The sequence below is a fragment of the Clinocottus analis genome, unplaced genomic scaffold (assembly GCF_023055335.1).
Source record: "Clinocottus analis isolate CAN_PGR_092001 unplaced genomic scaffold, fCliAna1.0.p SCAF_28, whole genome shotgun sequence".
NCBI lineage: Eukaryota > Metazoa > Chordata > Actinopteri > Perciformes > Cottidae > Clinocottus > Clinocottus analis.
Window position 1 is genome coordinate 3,230,555 of NW_027176020.1, and position 26,372 is coordinate 3,256,926.

The window sequence follows — 26,372 nt, forward strand, 5'->3', positions numbered from 1 at the left end:
ACAGTGTAATGTAAGTTTTGTACTGATTAAATTTTTTAAAATAAATCTCCCCGAATGTATATCGAAGACTGAATAAGTAAAACTACATTTCCTCCTGTGTGATCTTCCAAAAAGTAGCAGCCTTTATGCTCTCTGCACAAACATTTCCTCCACAGGATGAACAGTCAGTTGACACCTAAGTTGCTAAACAACAGTGTGTATGGAAAACAGCGTTGCATTGTGGGTCCACCGAGTGAGTAATGCAATCCAAAAATAAGTCTGTCTCCTACAACAAAACGGTCACGTGAGTTAAGTTTATTTAAGCATCAGTATTTTCTGTGTAATACAAATGAAAAACAAGTTTGCTGCCTTTACATATGATTTTTGTTGTTGAAGAAATGTGAAGAATCATAATGCTTAAAATCAATAACGCATGAAGCATTTCTCCCAGATGAGTGAATAAGATGCATTTCAGCCAAGCACAAACAATTTGCATTTCTGATTTTCAGTTTCATTTTTTTTTTCCAGCTCGCTCGAGTGAAAGTGTTACATACAGTATTTTATATTGGTTTATTTTCCATTTAAATGTTCTCAGATTACACATTTCCCTTTAACAGATGTCACGCTCCAATGAAAAAAAAAGGGTGATCGAGTACATGCGAGGAAAACGCCGTTTAAAAGACAAAGAACGCCACGTATAGTGCTTTTTTTTGTGTGTCTTTACAACCAACAGCGAGATGGTGTTTGCGTTAAAAAATAATAATGGTGATTTGTTCCACTGAAATGATTGGACATAAGTGCAAAAGGGATTTTCAGTTTGTTAAAAGAAAGATTTTTGACCTCAGCCAATTTTGATCCAGACTGATACTATTAAATCACACAAATAATAAATCACACACAAAACAGAACCACAATTTCTAACATTAATTTAGCTATTTAGCGTTACAGATCTTTAGCAAATAGCGTGGATTGGTTCGCCAAATACAGCAATGAAATGCAACTTTAGCAGCCTTGAACACGCTTAAATGAGAAAACTCCAAAACAGACAGGATTGCATCCGTATCCTTTGGTATCTCTGTGCCCGAAGACTAACACACACACACGCACACGCACATGCACGCACTCACAAATAAAAATCACTTCATTTCTGTCACACTTGCCCCATAATAAGTCAGCCAGTCCCAGACAGTCTGGTCCCTGGCTCACGCTAATTTCATGCCACAGTGGGCACAGGGGGGCTCGAGGAGGGAAACTAAAATCAAAAAAGGAGGCAAATCGAAAATCCAGAGAGAGCAGAGGACACATCAATACTCCAGTGGTACCTTCTTCTCATCTCTTCTACACCCGCACTTGCGTGACAGGCAGAATCAGGTCAACCAAACATGAAATTGGGATTCCACTGTAGCAGCAGATCATGGCAAGAGTCTGTGTCATTGGGAGGTGAGAAGAAAAAAAAAGAAGAGGGGGAACAAACCACTTGAAGCGCTGACACGGGTCTACAGATCCCTCACCATTCCTGCAACAGGAGCGGCTCAATAGGACCATAAAGACGAGTTAACTAAGGATCGAGAGAGCTTTGCACTCTGTCCTCCTGCGGACTGTCACAGGCCGTAAAATTCTTGTAGACAGGTTCTTCTGAGAATGGAGAATTAGAGGAAAAGGAAACAATAAACAAAGTAAAAACAGGAATGTCAAGTACAGGAGTCTTGGTGTCACAGACTTTTGAACCCGTGAGGGCATCGCGCCGACAGCAGCATGACAACTGAAGTAAACCAGAGGTGAAGAGATGAACAGACCGACAGAAAGTCAAACAGGAAGAGGAAACGCGAGCGTCACAGGCTTTGGCAGCAGGGGAGTTTGCTGCCCCTCTGGCCGTCGGAGGTCGGGGGGAGGCTTATGTCCACTACGTTGTTGCCTGGAGACTCATCGTGTCCAGATCTGTCCGATATTTGCTTCTGAGACACAATACGGTAGATTTCTGCGAGAGAAAATAGTGGCCTTGAGTAAAAACTAAAGATTTTTTCACCATTGACTTGTTCGAAATTTCTTAACACTAAACAACTAAATAAAATAATATAACATAAAATGGTTCCGTCTGAAGAAATAAACAGTTGAACTTAATGTTACGCTACCAGGAGTTTCAAAGTTGTCCTACCTGTGAGAATGTTCTTAAAGGCTTCTTCTACGTTAGTGGAGTCCAAGGCGGAGGTTTCAATAAATGAGATAGCGTTCTTTTCTGAGAGAAAAAGAGACAAAGGATGTTTAGCAGATTCATATTAATGGATGGTTTTGATAATAATCTCAGCATTCTTCAGAAAAAGTGGTTAAGGTCAGATACTACCTGCAAAAATGTTGTTTTTTTCCCCATGGACTAATCAATTTTGAGATTATTTTGCATTTTACAAACTTGTGGAAAGATTCAACAACGTCAGTGATGACAGGCGGAGCATCTAAACATTGATATGCTTTCACAACACATCAATTTTTTAGACAAATTTCATGTCATACCATTTGTGTCTTTGCATTGACTTTGTATGTAATCTACTTTTTCTTTCACCCGTCTCCTGTAGTGTCCCCCTTGAACTGATGTTAATTACATGACTATTTTAAATGCAAAGCCATTTCCCTGAAGACAAAACTTTACCTGCAAAGGCCCGAGCCTCGTCGGTGGGCACGGCCCTGAGGTGGCGGAGGTCGCTCTTGTTTCCGACCTGCATGATGACGATGTTGTTGTCGGCGTGGTCCCTCAGCTCCTTCAGCCAGCGCTCGATGTTCTCGTACGTCAGGTGCTTGGCGATGTCGTAAACCAGGAGCGCTCCGACGGCCCCCCGGTAATACCTGGAGAGGGAATGAACAAGATGAATGCAGCAGCTACACCGCCAACTCACACACACACTTGCTCAGACACACAAAGAGAGGAAACACTCACGCTGAGGTGATCGCTCTGTAGCGTTCCTGTCCAGCCGTGTCCCAAATCTGAGCCTTTATCGTCTTGCCGTCCACCTGGATGCTGCGGGTGGCAAACTCCACCCCGATGGTGCTCTTGCTCTCCAGATTGAACTCATTCCTCGTGAAACGCGACAGCAGGTTACTCTTCCCCACTCCGGAGTCTCCGATGAGTACGACTGGAAACCAAAAAAGGCACACAGCACAAAAACATTGAAAAGGATGTTACTCAACACATTTAGTGTAACATCAGTAACCACTACTACATTTATCCCCCCTAACCCACATGCCCTACTCCTAAACACGAATATGTGGCATTAGAGTATTATTATTGTAGCTGCGTTATTCATCTTTAATGTACCCATTGCCCGCAGAAGTGACGTCACCCCCAGGTTAGGGATCACTGACGTAATGAGCAACTAATAACGTGATAAAGAGAAAGATGTCACGCAGCAGTAACGCTCGTTGTTTTACGCCGTCAGCAGGTTAGCTAACCGCGATAAGCAGTCATGTTCGCTAACGTCAGCCGACTTTTATTGTACAATAAACCGACCGATGGTGGCTCGTTGAAGGAGCTCGCCCTTTTATAGATTTCAAAACGTTAGTCTTCGTGACTTTACGTTAAAAGTCCGTTCGAGCTATCGGGTTTCAAACCGAGGCCGAGCTAGCTTCACACATGTAGCCACTCACGTCAAACGTTAGCTAGCAAGCTAGCTACTCCACGAACGCCAACAACCATCCCGGGACTCACGAAGCGAATGTTTGCAACAGCTAGACGCGTGTTAAACCAACGCGTTCAGGCGTCACACGAACTTAAAAAAATACAGATTTGCAGGTTTCGCTCGCGCTATCGATTGTCAACGAGCTAACTTTAGCATTTAACGGCGGCTTAGTGGACTTCCTCACTTCGCTGTCGTCGAACTTCCACGAAAGAGGACGACGCGCCGTCATTCGTCCGCGTTTATGTGAGAAATTACCTTTGAATAGATAGTCGTATTCGTCGTCTCTGGTTCCCATTTTAGAAGAGTAGTTTTTTGTACTTTTTAAAAGTACTTTTCCTCCACAAACAACAACAACCCAGCCTACCCGGCAGCTAGTAGGTAGGCACCGCCCTCAAAATGTGGAGGCCGAGCACGTGAGTTTGGGAACCTCGGCGGTTGACCAATTGGAGAGGTTATCACATTGACTGACGCGTAGATTGACCAATCATCTGCTTCCTTTGACAGCGCGGAGCCATCGCCACGCAGAGTCGTGTAAAGAGAGAGTCGCGTAAACGGAAGTTCAACTTCTGGAACAAAAGGATCCCTTTGATGAATCATTCAGTGCCTCAGTCAGCTGACAGGCCAAGCCCATTGGATTACAACTATGGGAAGTAATACTAGAAGTCAACCACATGTTGACCTTCCAGAAGTGTAAGAGGAAGGACATTTTGGTAGTATTCCTGGAAATTTGAGGGTTATTATTTAGCAATTGCACAAATGTGAGATGCATTTGTGTTGTTTGCTGGTTTCTTAAATAATTGCACAGAATGTCAGTTGGTGCAGTCTTTAAGTTATTAATTAGTGGACGCTGTCACATTTTGTACAGACATGATTCCTAATCGTATTTTTCTTCTTATAAGTCAACATTTTTCATTTGTCCAATCCTTTGGTTTATGATGAAATCACATTTTACCTTTTCAAAGTGTCATTTCAGTTCATGACAGTTATTTGTAATCTTTAGTACCTTGTACTTAGACTCCTGGTTGCAAAAGAAATCAAGTTGACTGCGGCCAAAATGATGAACTTGAGTTAAAATGTCAGCATGCAAACAAGATAAACTGAGACGGTAAACAAGGAAAACATTATCCTGCCTTAGCATCAACATGTAAACATCATACTTGTTAACACGTTAGTATAATAAGGTTAGCATTTAACTCAAAGAAATAAATGTGCAGCCCCATAGAGCCACTGGCATGGCCGTAACCATGGTCCACTGGATGGAACGGAAATGACGCGACTCTCATTACACGGCTCTAAACAAGGCGACGCAAACGTTCTGCCAACTTCAACGCCCTGTGTCCTGTAGGATTGAGCAACATCCCAGTCCATGGCAACATGAAAAATATTTTCGAGCATGCCAAACCGACTGTTTCACAATGTTTATTAACAAGCTGACTGTTTCACAACGTTTATTAAATGGGAGGTCACCAGAATCAGTAACACCACAACACTATTATGCAATCATAATCATAAGCATCTGTTCTCCTGCTCATCACATGAAACTTTAATACCTTTTAATATCATTTTACTTACTGTTCAGTTTTTGGACACTTGATGGTGTTGATGGTCACTTCATCCCTCCTGGATCTGCCCGCTGTAGACACGTCACACGTTACATTAACGTCTTCACATTCGTCTATATATGTTTATTCCTGTATGACATATGTTTACCACATCTCTTACTTTTTAATTCAAATATATTTCACTATTTTTTTGTTTTATTTTTTATATTAGATTTCTACTATTTTTCCATCCTATATTTATGTTTCTTTTCTCTTTAATTGCATTAAAAGCCTCTCTATACAGTCTCTCTAAATGAAATAATCAACTCCAAGGTGATCAATAAAAAATAAAAAATATGATAGGACATTATCTCCATGAACAACAATTCATAGAACTGCTTTATTTTGTATTCATTCTGATTGAGTCCAAACACACACACACATACAGCCATCATCTATTTATCCTCACGTATAAATAGATGAATATACACAGATATACATAAATACACATTTCTGATATGCATATTCATTTTTGAAGTCATGCTATGTCTCTGGAAAGGACTCTCCTTATCGGATGAGGGGCACACAGCGATTTTGAAAACACGTACACAACACAGCTGGAAAAAACCTTATTTGATTTTGCATGTACAGTAAAACCCATAAATCCTTTCCGTGTTGTATTGTGAGAAACAGCTGTGATGTACAGACCATAAATATACAGCAGCCGCATCTCAATAAACACAACCGAAGAAGAGCACGGGAGGGGAAATCATGTCGATCGCAGTCGCTTCGCTTCTTGCCCAGCAGCGAAAATAAAACCAAATAAAAATAATATTCTCCGATTCAAATGGAAAATATATTTGTATATCTTTATATATGTATTTATACTTTTTATGTACACATTCTCAGGAGCACGACTATGAGAAAGAAAAAATAAATACAACAGCACAAGTGAAAAAAAGAAGAATATATATATATATATATATATATATATATATATATATATATATATATATATGCCTACACAGAAAATGTCTCGATAAGGCAATAAAAATGAACATAAAAGCTAGACTGTACAAAATATTGCTGCTATGGTCTCCATCTGATGATCAACAGTAAACTGATTACAAACTGGCCACCGCACGTCATGGGAACGATCTGATTTCTTTCTTTTTTTTCTATTTTTATTATTACTATTATATAATTTCTTTACAATGTGCCCTTCCTTACACACTAACACACACACACAGAAACGCACCGACCGACTGAAGATACAGTTTCTGAAAAAACAAAAAAACCCTGTCAACTTAAGTCTTAGTCGAGAGTCCTTAAGATGTCAGCCACAGAGAGACGACGGTAAACACTAACCCTACAATGACTGTGATTGACTGCACCAACACACACACACACATACACACACAGACAGACACACTTGATAACCCTAAAAAATAAAAAAAAAATAAAAAAACAAGAAACGCCGCCTCTCCATCAGCCTCTCCATCAGCCTCTCCATAACCGCGACGCATGTTTCATTTGGCCTCTATCACTATAGTTCATCTTCAGGTCCTCTGGATAAGTGCAAACAACATTCAACCCACCGAGTTCATTCCAATATACAGACAACGGGTACGATATATCGACTGCAAACACTACGACGGATGCTCTACATCTACAAACGTTTGAAAAGGTCCAGTCAATGGCTTCGGTACTGCGAGGAGGCGATTGGGCGACTGTTTTTTTTTTTTTTTTTATTCCACGGGAAAAAAAGTGTTCATGAATATGAATTTCTGCAAAATGACTTGCGTGCATCTGTCCAAGAAAAAAAAAAGAGGCGACACTGGAAGACATTGCAATGATGAGAGGTGAAGGTCTGCGGCCCTCAGTGTTGCAATGGATGCCTTCTGTTGTGAAGGAGGGAGCCGTTAGCACACAGAGGAAAAGTAAAATAACACTGACTTTACACAAGAATTAAAAAACAAAATGAAACTAAAAAGCTGCAGGGATTGACGAATAGAAAACCTAAGTTCTTTGGATGCAAATTAAAAAACATAAACATAAACATTGAAGCATTTCAGAGTGAAAAAGTACAAGAAAACAGTGAAAAATGTTGAATAAAATACAAACGGATGAATAAATAAAAAGCTCACGGTAGTAAAAATAGAAGCTCGGGAATAAAAATTCGCAAAAATAAAAGTTTGCTATAAATAATAAACAACGACGCTGTGAGTGTAACAACTGTGTATGTATTCGATGAAGGACGCGACGCGTTTTAATTCTTTCGTCTAGAAACTAAACTGCATATGTTTCACTACTGGAAAACGGTGAGGACCGGACGGTGGTTATTATCGTAACTCTAGTTCTGTGAGCGCGAGCAGAGCCCTCGCTCCTCACTCAGCACACTGAAATCCACATTTGGGATATCGAACTTAAAGATATCCCTCATCCGCCCCTTTTAAAAAGGACCGAATGGCACACTGCCATCAAACTAAAGTCTCACGTTCCCCTCGGAGGCTTTTAAAACTTCATTATCACATTTTTTAATTGCCGTTGTGTTCCTTTTGGTTTCCTGATTGAGTTGAGTTCGGAATGGTTCGTGTCTTCTTTAATCTCGGTGACACAAATTAGCCAAAGTTCATTCATGAAGACGTTGAATAATTCTCGTTTATTCTCTCTCTCGTCATCAAGTGGGCCGTTCACTCTTTCAGTCAAAAACAACCAGATTTTTGCCGGGGGATCTCTAGCGAGCCAATAGGATCACTGCGTCCTCGTCTCCTGTCCAATCAACGAGACCCTCCAGTTCTCATCACATCCAGGGTTCCCTCCGACATCCAAAAAGCCTCCTACCGCTCCTCACCGCGAGCCACAAGCATCCGCCTCTTCACCTTTAAACTGCCGGCCCAAAATCTGATCGCCGAAAGACTCTAAACTGTATCGTGCGCCACGCGACCAATCCGCCGATTCGTTTTCCCTCACGAAGTCCAGTCCTTGCAGATTCCAGTGTGCTGCTCTGCAGGTTAGAGGGAACGAGAAACTCGCTGAGCGGCGCCTGTAAAAACCTTTCGCCACCGTTTCATCGGAAAAACTGAATTCTTTTCATAAGCACGATACGTTTTTTTTTTTAAAAACGGTCTTTCCGTGTCATGTCGAACACATAAGACTACAGCCGTATACGCACTACTGTGTGTCACACATACAACGCTATTATTAAATTGATATAATTTTGTCGAGGGTGAAAGGCAGGGATGGTGGGAAATCAGTGACGTTCATCACTGTGAGGATTTTTTTTTCTTCTTCTTCTTTTTTTTTGTTGCTCTCTCCATTTCTAGTAACGCAAGTCCCGCCCCTCCCTCCTCCTTCCTCCCTCCTTCCTCCTCCTCAGTGTTCAGTTTCTGTATGTTTCAAATCCAGGTCCAGACAAGAGGTCCCGCTGCTACCGCTGAAGGTCTGGACGTCAGACCGATGACTCGTCTCCTTCTTCCGCTGACACGTTCGCTCCTCTCTGCCAGAGATCAGGGGTTTACTGTTGGAGACAGACAGAGGGAGGGTGTTAGGCAGCACACATCTTCTTCTTCTTTATTTATTTCCCCCTACGGTGTAGCAATACTTGCCGAAAACACAGCACAGCAAACACACACACGCACACACAGGCAGAGTGAGGATGTTTTCATGGTCTACATGTCATCCGAGTGAGCAGGAAGGCACCACTACAATGACGAGGTTTCAGTGGAATATCTTAAATATCTACTAATGCTTTTAAGAAGGACTTTTAGTGAGTCAATGTGAAAGCTTTAAATACTAATCAAACACTGGTCTCGTGTACATTTAGGCTCATTTTGCCGTCTTGTGGGGAAAAAAAGTGGGAAATTATTTGAACGAGCGCAGTAACTTTCAAAGCGTCACGTTGATATGGAGCAGCGGGGATTAAGTTAAGTACATTCTTTTTATTTAAATGTTCACATTTAAATATACGTCTTGAACATCGTTAGTCTCACACGTCCACGCAAAAGTGAACTTTGGTGATGAAATGACTTCAGAAGGAATGTCGGGACAAAACATGCTTTTGGGGACATCCCTTGTTGTTGAGATGAAAAATAAAATGAGTCGGGTGTGTGTGTGTGTGTGTGTGTGTGTGAGGACAGGGAGGGAGGGGCAGATTCAATGGTTGATGACGCTGCTCCACTAAAACACAGCCAACAAGCAGCCAAAACCAGAGGAAACCAGAGCCAAGAGACTTTTGTCCAATTTTCCACCGACAGGCAGATGGATATCTCTATCTGGAACATTTAACATCTAAAAAAAATAAATGCTTATAATTAATATATTATCGCGTAGGAATAATCACCCACATTGCCTAGAAGACGGACTAAGCAGATGTCCGGAGCAGCTTGTTGTTGGAGGGACTGGTCGTGGACTAAATGGTCGTGGACAAGCTGCCAGCGACCATTTCCACCCACTCGTGAATGAGGGAATGAAAGCCGAAATGTGGAGGTGCGTTTCTGGAAGCAGCGCAAGCCGGTGCTCTCTTTTTCTCCTTTCTCCCCACATTGTACTGCAGAAAGCTTCTCACGCAACAACTAGATCCTTTCCACCCTTTTTTCCGAAGATCGAACACGAATTATTTCTGTATTTTCTTTCTTTTTTTTTTTTACATTTTAGTCCGATGCTTCTCACTTACTGTCTCTCTCTCCCAATCCCCATCTGGCAGGGCCTTAGACTCTGAGCCATAGTGGAGCGGAGAGTACACCCAGGTGTTGTCGTCTTGAGGCTTGTTTTTACACCCCCAGCGCAGCAGAGGGGGCCAGAGGGACAGAGGAGAGGCCAGAGGCACAGAGACAAGCAGCAGGGGACAGGCAGGAGACAGACAGGGGGGAGGTCACAGGAGAAGAAAAAAAGACAAGACAGGAAATGAAAATTAGGGATGCATATAGGAGGAAATGTTGCTGAGAGACATCGGAAAAGTGTGAATTTTGACATCAAGTTGGTGTTAAAAAAATAACTTAAAAAAATGTTAAGAGAGTGTAAAAAAAAAAGGATGTGTTTAATCCTTTTGGCGGTTCACAGAGATGAAAAAAAAAAAAAGAAAAATGTGGAAAACAACAAGTCGTAGCGGATACAAAGAGAGTGTTGTTGAAGCTCGATGGGTTTTTGTGTTTAAAAATAAAAAAGTGTTTTTTCCTCCCCCCCATACCCTCATAAACTATCTCCTGGGAAGCAAAGCGAGGGAGTGCAGGAGGAGGGATGAGTCGCTGCATCGGCCAAACGGGGGAGAGGATGAGGGAGCCGAGGGAGGAGGAGGAGGTGGGAATGGGAGGAGAGCCGGGATGCCGGGACAGTCAGACGACACAGAGAGCATCAGGATGGGGTGGGGTGTGTTTGTTTTTGTTGTTTTGTTTTGTTTCCTGTCCAACAAGCAAGAGGCTCTTTGGGTAATGCACAGAAAAAGCTTCTGTAGGTTGCTACTACGGGGTGTACCGGCCCTTTAAGAGAGGGAAGCAGCTGCAACGCGGTATGTGTTTGGCGTGGGTCGATGTGTCTCACACACACACACACACACACACACACGTCGGAGCTACCGCGTAGCCATCCATACAGGTGCAGGATGAGGGAGGCTGTCAAGTGAGTGAGGAAACAAATGGAGATTCAAAAGGAGATGAATACAAACAGAAAGGCAGAAGGTCATGTAAGATGCTTTTTTTCGTTGACCCGCCTCCCGACACTTCATCGTCCTCACGATGTGGGAGAGCAGTGTGTTTTTCTTTTTAGTTTTTTAGTGTCAACACAATCAGAAAAATACAGAAACATTCATCTGTTCCATCAAACCGACAGCAGCGTTGTTGTACTCGGGGACTAATCTAGTCTAACGCCGGGACAGAAGACCAACGCTCAAACTCCCACTTACTGGCCAACCGGACTGGCATTTCTTCCTCAGCCGGAAAGGAGAGACCACCCAGGTCCTCCCGTCGGGGAACTGACAACAACGGGAGGTGTGTTTGGCACAGAGATGACAGGAAAAAGAGGTGGAGAGAGATAGAAAGGGAGAGAAAAGGTGGGAAACAACAGACGCACGCTGAGGTGAAAATGGGAAAAAAAGGTTGTTTCAGCGGAGACGCACGCTGGATGAGTCAGAGGTGACAGATGGATAAACAAGTCTGACAGCCGCACGACACGTTAGTATCTCACCACTTTCATCAGGACTCAGGAGGGAGGGAGGAGGAGGAGGAGAGGAGGAGGGGGATGTGTGAACGGAGGAGGACGGAGGGAAGACAAGAAAAGAAACACAATCAGACGCGGAGGACGGAGGTGAAGGAGCGCGAGAGGCGAAAAGTGAACGTGGAGACTGTTGATGGCGGCTGAATAATTTAGTCGGGAGCCTCACTGGGAAACCTGTGAAGTGACACACACACACACACACACACACACACACACACACACACACACACACACACACACACACACACACACACACACCCTCTGTGTCTGGAGCAATCACTTGAGTCTCACAGCTAAATTACCTTTTACTCGATATGCCTCCTTCTCTTAAGTATTCCATGAAACTGTTTAACTTTGCGATCGCGTTTAAACTGTGCAAGACTTCCTTTTATACTTCCTTTTTTACTTGTGTTGTATATTGTAGCATCATGTACATAATTAACAATTTATTTTACAGTCTTTAATATATATTTTACGTAGTTGTTTATTATTATAATTTCTTCTTAGAGCTTTAATTGCTTAAAAAGAAATTGCACTAAAACATACTTGAATCACTTCACATGGCTATTTATGAAGAAAGAATATTCATGTCTATACATTTCAATATCTATTTAACGTTTAAAAGTTCACTTTTTGGTGAACAAACTACGTTAAATAAAGTCATAATACATTATAAGGTTTTCCTACATAAATAAAGGATAAATACATTTTAAAAAATAGCAACATTTTGGGATTTTGTCGCTGTATATATATATTTTATTCCCCACTTCTGCTGCTAATGCTGCGGCTGCTAATGCTAATGCTGCTGCTAATGCTGCTGCTAATGTTGCTGCCGCGTCCGGCCTTAAGATCTTGCGCTGGGCCTCAGTCAGAGCCGGTCAGAGGAGAGAAACCTGTCGGCCATCAGGATTTCTCGTGCCACATTAGAGGGTGTTTGATTCCTGACAGGAGACGTTTCTTCTATCTGTGACTGTGATCGCTGGCTGCGCTCTCCGCTCTCCACCCGACACTCATACATTCATTCATCGCTGTGCTTTTGGGGCGAATTTAGACCCGCCAACGCACAACGCAACGCAACACCGTCTGACGGCGGCCAGTAGCTCTTTAGTAGGACGGCAGCGATCCTGCAGACTGAACACAAGCAAAGCCAGTTATTCAGCGTGTTAATGATCACATCGAGGGGTGCAGGGTGTTTCTGTTGGCCAACCAGGAAGTTAGCGTCGCGCTAACTGGATTTTTCCGTTGGATGTTTGGATTATAAACTCTGTGGCAAAGGAATGTTAATGAAACTCACACATTTTGTTCACAAATGACGATTTTTCACGATTTTTTGTAAGCGTGAATACAAATAGTCAGAAAAAGATAAAGAAGAGAAGTTAACGTTGGGTTAATAAGGGAACGACACTAAGCTAAAGCAGCTCTAGTGATGAGGTTCAGTCGTCTCATTTAGCCACTTGTTACAAACCCTTTTAAAGAAAAATTTCTTAATTCACAAAAGGGAAATATACATATTTTTACACCGTAGGGAAAAACGTGACAACCTCTAAAGCTTTTGTTAACCACAGAACTTCTAGATGAGGGAAATGTGGACTCATGTGAGTCTTTCCTGCACCACTCGGTTCACTCCAAAGTGAGGTTGACATGCCGTTATCACTCTGCACACTGCAACACAAGGTGCTCACACACTTTTTGGTAAATGTGCTTATTCGATTTCTTGCCGTGAGTGAGATGAGAAGATGGACACCTCTCTCTCTCTCTCTATCTCTCTCTCTCTCTCTCTCTCTCTCTCTCTCTTCTCGCATTAACTCTGTGCAAGAAAGCAAATGAGCCTCCACAAAATGTCAAACGTTTCCTTTAGCTGAATGCACGACACTGCAAGCAATAACCGCACACGCTGACATTCCCATACCAGCCGGAGTCGCTACTCCCTTTTCTTGTGGTCCTTCTCTCAGCGCCTCTGTGGGAGATCGAGTCGCTCAGTCCTTGACTTTGTCATCACAAATACATTGTTTATTAAACATATTCAGACATGTGGGAGCTGATTGAATATTAAAGATGACTGGATGGCTGAAGAAAACAGTCAAGCAGATGCGAAGTGATTGGATCTGTGCTTACTTTAGTGTTAACATGGATTTAAAGTATGAATGTGTGTGTGTGTGTGTGGAGAGTTTGACTCACAAAGTAGATGTCGGTGATTGGCACGTCGTCTTCGTCATCGACCGAAGCCTGGCTGGTGCAGCCGGAGCCGGACACCTGGCTGGCCCGGTCGTCTGCCTCCACCACCACCACCTTGGGAGCGGACGGGGCTCCGTTGGCTGCCCCGGAGGAAGAGGAAGAGGAGGAGGAGAAGGAGGGAGCATCTGGGGCAGGCGAGGATGATGAGGCTGCTGCCGCCGCCGCTGCTGCTTCTTCAGGTGCGGACGAAGAGCCGGAGGGCGCTGCAGCTGCAGCTGCTGCAGCGTCGGCAGCCTCTGCGCCAGCTCCTTCCTGAACTTCACTGTGAGAAGGTGCGAATGAGATGAACTGAGTCACGACTCTGAGAGGGAGTGTGTGTGATCCTTTACGCACATCGTAGCTGTCGAGCGCACAAAGACTTTGGAAGTGCTCCATGACCTGTTTCACAACTGCTGCTGCAACCTTTGTCCGTGTTGATAGTTAGACCAAAGGACCATTAACTACAATGAACAACAATGACTAGCCTACCAAGACTGTGTAGTTTAAGGACGAAATAAACAACATAGTCTCAAACACACACACACACGCGCACACACACAGACACACACAGCACTTGCCAACATTGAGAGCCATTAATTGGGTCACTTGCCATAAGCCACTTTCCTGCAGCAGGGCAGAGGAACTGGACCGAGCTATTAGAGAAAAGCTCTGGCTAAAACTCAACAGATGAGCGTGTGTGTGTGTGTGCGTGTGTGTGTGTGTGTGTGTGTGTGTGTGTGTGTGTGAGTGTGTGTGTTTGAGGTTTAGCTGTCTAAGCTCAAAGATTTGCCAGCTGGCTGTGTGCTGCCACAATCCTTGATTGTTCCTGGCCAGATCATCAACTATTAGAAAGGATTTTGGCGCATCCAAAATTGCTTTCTCAGCTCCGGTGTTTGAGCTGAGCTCCACCAGAGGAAAAGCCCGGCAGTTAGACACGGAGGCAAAGGTGTGTGTGTGTGTGTGCGTGTGTGTAAGATGGAGGGTTGCAATGCAGGACCTCGTCTCATCTTGCGCCGTGGCTCTTAACTTGCTTCTCTCTTTCTTTATACGTTTAGCTTGTACTCATTTACAAAAGAACACTGTTTCTGTCTTTCTCCCCCTCCTCCTCCAGTCTTTATTCCACACATCGCTCTTCCCGTCTCATCTCTTCTCTTTGTGTCTCTCTTTTCCAATCAGTCCTCCCGTTTCCGCTCCATCTCGCCCCCTCACATCAATCCAACCAGCTCTCCAGCAGCAGGTGAGTTAGTGGCAGCTCGGAGGAGTCAGATGGTTCATTCAACCGCTCTCACCCATCCTCCTCCTCCTCCTCCTCCTCCTCAGCTCCTTCCAGACCCCCGGGCCATATGTCTAGCCACCGCCTCCTCGCCATTAGACCCAATTATTCACTTGATCCTCACTGACCTAACCCCGGCATACATGTGAGCCCCACTGCCATGTTCCCATCTGTTTTTGAATCTGGTTTATTTAACGCGGCTTACACCAAAGGACGCGGTCGAATAGTCTTTTTCTGCTTCGGAAGGTTCCCAACTGAGTGAAATTAATTATTAAGCGGCGGCCATGTGCGAGCTGGTCGAATATTTAAATGCTATCCCTTTCTTATCTCCTTCACTGCACTATCGTTAAAGCAGCGATGGGAGATAATGGCGTCCCATAAATCCTTGCAACGCTCAAAGCGCCCCCACCATTCGGTTATCAATTACATTCGCTGTCGCGGTTTAATTGGAAACAGCCTTCTTAGGAGGCGTGATTCCTTTTTGGGACGCGAATCCTTAATTGAATGTTGCAGAATCGTGTTTGACGTTGTGCTATAGTACTGGTCTTCTGTGTTTTATTGAGGTTTTTGAGAAAAACATGCGTCGTATAGCGTGAATTCAGTCGGATCCTCTTGCAGCTGCTTTATGAATTCTCCGTCTCATCGTCTCTTAACATCCTTGCGTTACGTGTCCGACGTTATGTTTTAAATTATGACTCGATGGGGTTTTGAACTTTTTTAATGAAGCTAAAATTCAGTGGACTTTAATTACAAAATATTAACCTTGTCAGTGTTATAGCAGCAGCCCCAGGCCTGCAGGCGTACTGCCCCACTGCCCTACTTCTACCCACCGGTTCCCCCATGTCACCCCATAAAAGAACACGCACAAAAATATACACGCGTGTGCGTGCTGCACTCTCATAACTAGGGAGTGGATGTCTGCAGCATTTAGATAACGGGGGGACCCCAGAGTCCAATAAACAAATGGCTCAAGCCGCTTTCAGTGTTTATATGTAGCATGCTAAGAACTCTGTGTGTGTGTGTGTTTGTGTGTTTGTGTGCTAATCTAACAGCTGGCTGAGCGCAGGTGAGACACTGGCGGCAGGTTATTTATAGAGCGGCATCAAACTGAGTCATACTGGTGATGGAGGTCATGAAGGACTCGTTACTTCTCCGCAGCTCATCCGTCCTGTATCGGGGTCACATGACTACTGAGAGCGCATGAGAGGGCCGACTCTTGTCATCATTGGTTACAGTGAAAAGACACAGATGTGTGTGTGTGTGTGTGTGTGTGCTGGTTATATTCATGGTCTATGTTAGTGTATAACATATAGTTAATGTATTTGAGATATAATGTGTTTAAAGGTGTGCTAAATATGGCGACATGTTGCAAGACGGATGTTTTTTCATTTGAATATACTTTTTATTTGTCAAGTAATTTAATTAATATTGGCTAGTTTTGATCTGATTTCACCCTTCATTATTATTATATTTAAGAAGCAGCTCTAAGATTTGACTGCTCGGTCCGCTTTTTCGGGAAAACTCAAATTCATTGATTAAAATCAAGATGTAGAATATTATAGAAGGTATTTTGTCAAATGTTACCTTAAAAATCAATAGAAAATCAAGACTATTTGACGACACGACGTGTTGTTGGTTGATGGACTTTAGCTGTTACACATCATTGTTCAACCATCACACTGAGTCGTTGGCGTACCTGGTTTCAGGTGAAGGCTGTGGAACGGAGATGGAGGGCTCGCTGTCGTGTCTCTTCAGCTCCACCTCCACCGTGATGGTCTGCTGGTCCTCCTCACGCACACGCAGCTCCTCCTGGGTCCTGATCACAGACACACACACAGTCAGTGTGTCTCTTACAGTCTACATAGCAGAACATTGAATCTGATACTCATTGGTGGCTAAAATACGTTTTGGTGCTGCCCACGTCCACTTTGCTCCTTTACTAGTACTTCTGTGTAAGCACCTCATACAACCCCACTTCCAAAAATAAGAACTTCTCCCTTTAACCACCTCAGTTTGTTTCCAGGAGAGAGCTGCTACTCCTGTTACACTCCTTTTTCCATATTTTTCTGAGCAATGTGACCTTTCTTTCTGAGTCGTTTAGTGATCTTTGTGCTTTCATTTCACCGAGAGACTAGTTTGTGTGTTTGTTACTCTGACCGGGCTTCATCCCTGACGATGTCCCGCGATCCGAATTATATCCATATTAGGCAATAAAAACAGGTTGAACTGAGAACAAGCTTGACTCCTCGTATTCCTCAGCTCGTTACCCTCTCTCTCTCCCCGGGACCGACTTGTCATAACAAACACATAAAATAACACGCGCGGGGGAAGTGGGACGCTCCTGGAAAACAAACACGGCCACGTCTTAGCAACAGGAAGAACGGGCCTTTCCCATAAACACCGGGACCGACAAGGCTGACCTCACACTGTTTTTCACCGCTCCACCCACCACACCCTGAAAACACCCGGCGCTGCGAAAACATGAAGCTGGCGAGCCTTGCGACTCTATGAAAACACGGCAGTCCATCCTGATGGAAAAGGTTCATGAAGTTCACGCTGCCGACTCACCTTCCGTCGTGGGTGAGGGACTGGGTGTGCCTCCTGCAGACAGAGGACAGAGGACACAGTGTCATCGCGAGCCGTGTGCGACGACTGCAGCCGCCGGCCGACACAAGCAACATGTTTCTGTCTTTAAACTTTCTCCTGTGCAAGTAGTGAGTGCCCTTGTGGGGATCTTGTTAGTTAAAGTTGTGATTTAAGGATTTTAGTCAGATTAGTACACGAAAAAGTATAAGTGTGCATGGTGGAAACGAGACACATTAACACGAAATACTGGAAGAACTTTGAATGGAGTTAACAATGGACGGCTTGTTTTAAAGTGTGTGTGTGTGTGTGTGTGTGTCAGCACCTGTAGCGGGGGTGCTCGACGGTGTCGCAGGGGGATCTCTCTGGGATGGAGAGAGAGGTGGTGGAAGAGAGGGTGGTGGCAATTGACGCTGTGGTGGCCTCTTCAAACGACGGAGGAGTGCAGGGAAGAAGATCCTGTCGCCCTGCAGGAGAGAGAGAGAGAGAAAGAGAGAGAGAGAGAGAGAGAGAGAGAGAGAGGGAGAGATTGATGTTATTATTTATTGAGAGAGCTGCGACCTTTTATTCTTCTATTTGTCTGTTTGAGTTATTGTGTGACTTTGGTTTCCTAAAAATAAAAATCACACACTAACAGATTGAGGCAGCGGGGGACCGACAACTCCTGTAACCTCTGAGGTAAAACGATTGTTTTTTTTTTAAGGAGTCTTGTGTCTCATTGTTTCTCATCAGAAGCGGATGAAGACCAATTATAAATACACTGAAACTGGTATTGATGTTTTTTTTTCAGGTGGCTAAACAAGCTTTGCTGCGTCCTCCTGCGTGTTCCTACAAACGGTCGTAATACGACGCATCGCCGCTCTGTCCGCAGCGGTTGTATTCACCTTCGTCCTCCAGCGTCGGGAAGCTGCGAGCTCCTCTCAGGTCGTAGATGTTCTCGTCTCTCTCGGAGGGCAGCTGGCTGACCGACCAGGCGGCGCCGGGACCGGCGCACTTCGGCACCGACAACGACACGCGGCCCTTCTTGGATGGAGACGACTTCAGAGCTGAGGGACGATCGACACATCAAACACATGAACACATGAACACACAACCCGAAAGGAGGTAAGATGGTATATTGTGCAATTATTACAACAACCCCATCTCTAGTAGATTTTATTCTCTTTTCTAACAAATACACTTGTTTTTATTTGAATATACATGGAAGTTATTATTTCTGCTTTTGGGCTGTAGTTATTCAGTGTTGAGAAATGTATATTGTTTTAATCAGAAGTTGTATAATTATAAAGTTTTTTAAAGGTCAGCCCACACAAATCACAACAAATCTAAACATCATTGCAGTGTATCAGACCGGTGAATCAACGGCTCTGTATTTCTGAGCGGCTACATGCTCCACAAGATCTCTTAGACTGCGACGCTGCAGTGTAATGAGTCTTAAAATGTGAGTTGAAGTAAAAAAAAAGACAAGGATTTAAATTTGACAATTATCGGGCCTTTCATCCCCCGGTACAAAGAATCCTCTCTTTAATGTGTGAAAATCTTTGGAAAGTGATGAAAAAGAAAACTGCGCGAGGATCAAAAAGGATGTGAAACGCTCACATGACACGGAGCGGCACCTAATAAGGGCAGTTTGTTACCGTGTCTGATTTCACTGTCAGGGTCCGGCAGTAAAATAGACACAAAAAAGCCGGCATCTGACATTTGCGTCCACACACAGCCCCCTCCTTCCCCCCCGACCTGTCTGACTATGTACGGTAGCGCCTCCGACCCGAAATTGAACTCACAGGAGCTCTTCTTGAAGACCATGCTGCTCATGAACTTGAAGAACCTGTCGGCGTAGAAGCCCGGCCGGTGGACGGATACGGTGTCCTGAGGGAGGAGACGGAGAGGATTAATGAGACAATCAGTGCACGAGTACAACGACTAAACGAGAGCTCACAGCAGATTTAACCGTCTGCTAGTTTTCCTTCCGGAGTCCCGGTGAAGTCGCTCTGTTCTCGAAGGTCAAACCACCGGACGGAGCGATGCGAAGGAAAAAGACAAATGACGGCGGACAGAAACACAATCGGACAAAGGGACAGACATTATTTATGTGGCGGCGGACTGAGATCACGCTGCCAGCAGACTGACAGAAGACACTTGGTGTTTGGTTTAGACCGATAGGAGGACGGAGGGATGAGGGGAAAGAGGAAGAGGAGACACAGCAGCGTGGTGTATTATTAGCGTCTTTGCATCACTGAAAGTACTATGAGAACATCTTTTGAATGTCTGCTGTCATATCTTATGACGTCATCAGCCAAAAAAAACCATAAAATCCTTGGGGAAAAATTCTCAATTAGAATAAAATGAGACATCGGATCAAAGTGAGCAAGTCTTCTTCTATTAAACACACTTTCTTTATTGGATACGACTCATCAGTCCACGTCTTCCTTTACGGACGGGAAAGCTTACTGCTTTTTAACTGCAGTGGAAATACTGTTTTTGAAAGGCTAAACATCAACAAATGATGATAAAAACATCTTGTGAATTGTTTTAATTATTTGGAGTTATTGTAAATGTTTGGATCAAGTCTGACACAATTCCAAGCAGCAACCCCTGGGATCTAATTCTACAAATAGCGAAGTACTAATAATATTAGTGTAGCCTAATCTTTACCCACAACTGTGCAGAAATACCGGAATAAAACAGGCAAAAACCTGCATGTACGCAGCATGAAAACGTCCGTGAACGAAGCTTCAACCTCTTCGTTACAAGCGTCCGTGTGGAGGAACGACTCTGACGCACAGGAGGCCGTCACAGCGTCGCTCGCTCTCTCCCACATGTATCTTACGTATGATTGTGTTTCACAGTGGGAGAGTCGAGCGACTCAGGAGAGAAAAACAACCTGTTGATGGTGATGCACGGTGAGTGGATGAAGAGGCGCGAGCTGCTCTTCTATCATCCCTTTTGCTTATCCGACCAGAGGGCATTCTGCAACGCTCTGCAGGCTTCAGCTGCGTTTATGCAACGAGCACGGCCTGTGATCCTGGCAGCGGCACACAATACAAAATGTTGCACGTAGGCTGGAACGAGCTGCCAGCTCTCCCCGGTTCAGGTCTTGTTTGTTTACGGGAAGCGATATTGAAACATTTGCATGAGGTAACGTGGCGCATTTTTGATGCACACACACATTTATTCACCCGAGGAGACTCGTATAAATATACGTCCACAAGTTTAATTGGACGGTAAAAATCTCTGTGCGCGACCTATTCAGGTTCACGCACCACTGTGCCTCCCTCTCTTACTTCAATGGGAGCTGGCTGTTCATAAAGGGGATTTAATACAAGTAAAACGCAGTCATGCAGACGGCTTTATTAAAAGATTAGCTCAATAAAAGACAACTGTGGCTGGTGGCGGGCATATTATTCACATTTGAGTAACCCATAGCTCTGCTTAGAGACGTCTAATAAGCTTTAATACACAAGCATGTGTCTAAATAGACCTGTAACTTCTTCAATATCCGTGTGAAGTGCAGAGGTGGAAAAAGAGTGAAATGGACGAACAAAGAAGGAGACAAGCTGACTGACACACAGACAGACATGTTCTTCAGAACAATGACATTTGAAGCTAATAAAAACTAATAAAAGTCCTCACAGACACAAAAAAGGGTAATGTGATATCTTTTGAGTGTGTTGTGTGTTGAGAGCTCCTGTATGACTGTGAGTCTACGTTATGTCTCCGCATCAGAATAGCCGTGTCTCTATGCAAGAAGCTATTTAAAAACTCACCCCATCGTGAACCAAAGCTTTCCACGTGTGCTCCAGTTTCTTGATTAGCCTGCGGAAACAAAGAGAAGCACCGTTTAACACAATGATGTAAAACTACGTCTTTCATATATTAGGATCCTGGGCTTAGAGCCTTCAAGGGGCCGTGAACTCAAAGCAATGTCTTTATTCCAGAAATCCCCGTGCAGAAGGAAGCGCGCGTCTAACGGTGGCGATGCTAAGTGAGCTAGCTTCCTTCTGCTGTGTGTGATTGATACGTTTGGTGGTTGTAGCTCGATAGAAAGAAAATAGTTCTGACACAAAACTGCTCAAAACATCTGGAGTGACCAGGTGGAAGGCAGACAACTCTATGGTCGATACCTCCAACACTTAAATTCACACTTAAACTATATAGATTGATAAATATAAGGAGAAAAAAATCCTTAAATGTGTTGCCTAAAGTGATTAAATTGAGTTAGTGTATGGGTAACTGCTGCATTAAGTCACAGTATGTACATCCATCTAGTTATTAGACTTCCATCTCCAGCCTGGAGTCGTACTGATGGAAGACGCCAAGCTGATTGCCCGCAATCACGCCACCGCCGCGCCGCTCACCTGTAGGACTGCAGGATGTCGATGATCCCGATGTAGAGAAGCAGTCGCTCCCCTTTTCCGTTCACGGCGGGGATGCCGCCCATCCTGACATGAGAAGCAGAAGAAAGCCGGAAGTGAAAAGTATGTCACAATGTCAAAAAAAAAATCCCCATTATTTATTAAAAGATATGCATCTAAATGATCAAAAAAATCAAACTATTCATTGGATCTTTAGAGACCGGGACCACGTCTGACAACCCATCGTCCTGTTCAGCAGCAAACATCACATTCACCGTCTTTAAGGAGGTCAATTTTATATCGATTCCTTCCGTCGCTGTAAGTGCTTCGCTTTGAGGCCGACACCTTCTGGACGGTCGGTTGATTGATTGGTCGACATACTCGTCTGAACCAAGTTGTCACCGGTGCAGATTTCTTTTAGGTCTCCATCGAACGATCGATCGGTTAAAGAGTTGGTTGAGTTTCTGTCAACCTGCATTTTATTCTGTTGACGACAGCCCTGCTCTATTTTTTGACCAAATAATCCTTTAACTACGGTCGAGGTGCTGAGACCCGACCTCAAAATTTTCAAAACTACTTTTGATTTGTTCCTTTTAAACTGAGATGTTGTTTCTACCAGCAATGTAATCTAATAGTAAGAAAGGAAAGACTTTTGAAATGTATAAAGATAATCAGGGTGTTTTTATTCATACTCATTTATACTAACTTATTTACTTACTTACTAAATAATGTAATCCAATCTCATTTTGACTAAACTTCCTCTAAAAATCGGTTCTACTTCCATGGTCAGCCGGTTTCAGTACGGACGACCTTTAAATACACGTTGAACACAAGCACAACTTATGAAAATCTCAAGTTTTCCATCGGGTCCACTTGAAAGTGGAGCAACCTGTTTCAGTGTCAACTTTGCAGCCATTTTAGACCCCACTTCAAGCAACATTTTTGCCCACTTGTGCTGAAAATTCAATACAATAAGACTGTAAGTTTTAAAAAGGTCTATATGTTGTGGGAGTTGCAGTTTAAATATAGGCACTAAAAGCAGTATAAGTGTGACATGAAGCATTGAAAGGGTTTGAAGTGTCAGCTGAAGTTTAAGCATGAGTGGAAATTGTTTAAAAAAAAGGCGAGCTTGGCAAAATAGTTTTTTTGGAGAAGAGGTTAGGAAAGAAGAGAGTAAGCACTAAAAGCAGTGTAAGTGTCACATGTAACAATGAAAGGAGCTTGAAGTGTCAGATGAAGTGTAATCATGAAAATGAAGTGTCAATTGTTTAATAGGAAGAGTTTGAAGAAGGTAGAGGAGAGTCTAAGGAATGAAACTGTCGGGAGAAGAGGAAGCAATTGAAATGCTTTTATAAATAAAAGTTTATCATTCATTGTATCATCATTCCATTTGTATTCATCATGATTAATGTGGCATACATGTGCAGGTCCGAGACATGCAGCAGTCACTATTCCTCCCCCTCTTTTTAAACTCACGTGTCGTCGGTGTCGATGGACCCTCCGCAGGCGGCTCCTCCCTGGATGGACTCCATGGCGGTGGAGTACAGGGCCTTCTGCTGGGCCACGGGCCTCTTCTCGTCGCTGTCGCCCTGGGAGCCCTCCATCTGCCTCTCCCGCTCGGCCTGGTCTATGTTGTGCACCCCGAGCAGCAGACTGTAGTCCATGATCTTGAAGCTCTCCAGCACCTGAGCAGAGAGGACACGGACAGGAGGGGGAGGGGGGACGCTGTAAGAGGTGTGCGGGGATTGACGAAAAAGCTTTTATCCGGAGTGCATAACGGTGTCGGCACCAGAGAGGGAAGGAGAACCGTAAGAGCGATGCACACGCTAATAAACAATGTATAAGATAGCCAGTGCGTTTGCACATATACTCCCTCCAAAACATAGGTAAATATGAGGTGGTGATTTACATGACGAGGGCCATGGGACACCCTGTTGGACCGGGCGCTCGTAATAAAAGCTCTAATTCATAGTGAGGGGCCCCGGGAATGCCAAACACTCTCGTGAATAGCTTTTTCCTTTACGGCCTTCCTCACTCGCGTCCATAATCCTCTTTAATTAATCAGGTCACCACGATATCGTCGTTTTTTTTGTCTCCATTTTCTTTTGTACTCTCTGTCTCTGCATCTATCCTTCCCTTCCTTCAAACACTCCTCTAATCCTTCCCTCTAACCATTGCTGCCAAGGATTCCTCCCCTCTCTCTCACACTCTTTCTCTCTCTGGAGACTTTGGATCAGGGTGTGATATGAATCCTCCCTCTCATCGTCATCTCCCCCCAATGCTCCTTCTCCCTTCTACCTAGAGTCCTGCACTGCAATTGTGTGATGGCTAAAACAATACATGTATGTACTGTAAATTCACAGGTAGAAATGGACTAAATATGGACGGGCAAGGGGGTGAGAACCAAATAAAATATCTATTTCTTTCTGTAGAAATCAGAAATGCAGAACTCTGCTCCTTCCTGCCCGTTTATGTCCACATCCAATAGAAGTGAAGCGCACCCATCCCGCCCCCTCAGCCCTGATTTAACTCACCAGACAGTCTCTCTGTAGGGTCTTGACCAGCGCGTTGTAAGTGTCCTGGTCCAGCATCAGTCCGTCCTGCAGGTTTTGCATGTAGTCCAGGTCCTTGAAGGTGGGCCTGGCCTTCTCCCTCTCCTTCTTGGACGCTCGCCTCTTGTAGGTGGAGCCCTTCAGGTCGTATTTGAGGTGCATGCGGACCACGCGGGGGAGGACGTTGTTCATCACCACCACGCGGATGTTCTTCCCGCCCGACTGGACACAGTAGAGGCCGAAAAACTTGGGCAGCAGAGTGCGAGGGTTCTGATTCAAGTTCTGGAGAGACAGAGAGCAAAATGGGCTTTAAAAGGTTTCTGGCAGAACGTGACATTGATTTGAGGGATTTTATTTAAGACACAGTGTGCTGAATAAAGTCTTTTGACACTTTGCAGAAGGAGAAAATGTCGGCACTTTAATGTAAAATATCTTTTTGCTACGGCGAGAATGACATAACACACTCATGGACATGATGCAATCAGTTATCATTTCATGGGATCTGAACGGGTTAAAACATTTTTGCAACACGATACATTTAGTTAATTGACGAACAACAAATCTCGGTGTACGCACACGGGCTACAATGACACATTCATTATTTGACCGCACCAGGAAGCATTGCATAACAGCGAGGGAACAGAAGATCCCTCAGTGTTGGAGACAAGGAAGCGGTCACGGTCAAACTGCGATTACATTCATCAGCCGCTTTGATCATTGATCACACGTTTGTTCTTCTAACATGCAAAACATTTTCTGGTTCAAGCGCCTCAACTGTGAAGGTTTTGATGCTTTTCTCGTGTTTCACCTTGAATTTTCTGACAACTCATTAATTATCATAAGAGGTAACACCTTTTGGTGCTTGATAAATCGCTCATTAATAAATGGTAAATTAATAGTTAATTCAACTTTAGATTATAATGATCCCACCAATTTACCAATTGTCACTTATATATATTGTATCATAGCAGATATTAAGCAAAAACAATTATATTCTGATCACATTAGTAAACTATTAATAGATTCTTGTTCATTTGCATTTGTGCATTTGTTAAAGATGATCAAATAATTTGTAAACCTTGAACAAATCGTTTGTAAATTATCTATAAACATAACAGATAGATGGACCAAATTAATCAAAGACAAAGTATTAACTATTTAAATATTATCTATGGATTGCTTTAAGAATATTAACAAGGTAATATAATCATTAGTTGCAACTTTACAAAAGCCATCCAGATGTTTATAGACTGTTTACAAACCAATTATTAACCATAATAGTGCTGCAAATATCTGAAGATCTATGAAATGTTTAAAAGTCTTGCACTTAATTTACAAGTGGATCCGAATAAATATTTCCTCATTGTACCTTTACACATGGACAAATATTGAGATTAATATATTTTTTCTTTCTGTATTCTTTCTTCTACTCAATACAAGACTCTGTCGCCAATCTGTTGCGAACATTTCACTCGTCAATCCAACCAAATGAGGTTAGTCTGTCTGGGTGCTCAGTTAAAAACCGGCTTTGACCTTGGGACCTGTGCCAGCTCAGTGCCATTAGAGAAATGAGGGGGAGGAAGCCGAAAGAGAACGGCCCATACAGCGATAACACACAGCATTCAAAGAGTAAAAATAAAAATGAGGAGGGAGAAAGAGGAACCGGCAGAGGAGAGATAAAGGATGAATGTGGAAGTGTGGCTAAAAGGGCTCAGCACATGTGGGGGGTGACCTTCACAAGGGGGGGGAAACCGGTAGAGAGAGAGAGCGGGGAAATGAATGATGGAGAGAGAGAGAAAGGGAGAGAGAGAAAGAGCATCGCCTGCCCTCAGCCACACACGACCCTTCTGTCAATGTTAAGAGGGCAGAGCGGTGACGAGCCGACAACAAAGACACGTGAGGGAGAGCGAGGGCAGATGAACGAGCACGAAAACACGAGGCCGGGACGCCGAGGGAAGTAAATTACACCGAGTGTCACGGCAGCGGGAGAGGGGCAG

At 43.8% G+C, this 26,372-nt stretch overlaps 2 protein-coding genes across 5 annotated transcripts in view; both read right to left on the reverse strand.

The window, feature by feature from the left end:
- Positions 1 to 279: 279 nt before the first annotated feature.
- On the reverse strand, positions 280 to 4,059 carry LOC137795414 (ras-related protein Rab-11B-like). The gene is made up of 5 exons (XM_068592865.1): positions 3,903 to 4,059; positions 2,909 to 3,104; positions 2,624 to 2,817; positions 2,135 to 2,215; positions 280 to 1,957 (listed from the first exon to the last, which is right to left on the reverse strand). Exons 1-5 carry the CDS (start codon positions 3,940 to 3,942, stop codon positions 1,812 to 1,814), a joined length of 657 nt encoding a protein of 218 aa, XP_068448966.1. The 5' UTR covers positions 3,943 to 4,059; the 3' UTR covers positions 280 to 1,811.
- A 3,727-nt stretch (positions 4,060 to 7,786) lies between these two features.
- Positions 7,787 to 26,372, reverse strand: part of pip5k1ca (phosphatidylinositol-4-phosphate 5-kinase, type I, gamma a) — a 42,290-nt gene continuing 23,704 nt past the window's right edge. The window contains exons 7-18 of one of the 4 annotated variants that reach the window (XM_068593046.1): positions 24,358 to 24,657; positions 23,300 to 23,508; positions 21,827 to 21,910; positions 21,236 to 21,284; positions 19,253 to 19,337; positions 18,353 to 18,514; positions 17,794 to 17,935; positions 17,454 to 17,486; positions 16,582 to 16,701; positions 13,577 to 13,895; positions 9,864 to 9,953; positions 7,787 to 8,708 (exon numbers count right to left, since the gene is read on the reverse strand). In XM_068593046.1, the coding sequence (XP_068449147.1) occupies positions 8,706 to 8,708; positions 9,864 to 9,953; positions 13,577 to 13,895; positions 16,582 to 16,701; positions 17,454 to 17,486; positions 17,794 to 17,935; positions 18,353 to 18,514; positions 19,253 to 19,337; positions 21,236 to 21,284; positions 21,827 to 21,910; positions 23,300 to 23,508; positions 24,358 to 24,657 (1,596 nt within the window). In that variant the 3' untranslated portion in view covers positions 7,787 to 8,705. The other 3 variants (XR_011078397.1, XM_068593048.1, XM_068593047.1) reach the window with 3 other exon arrangements.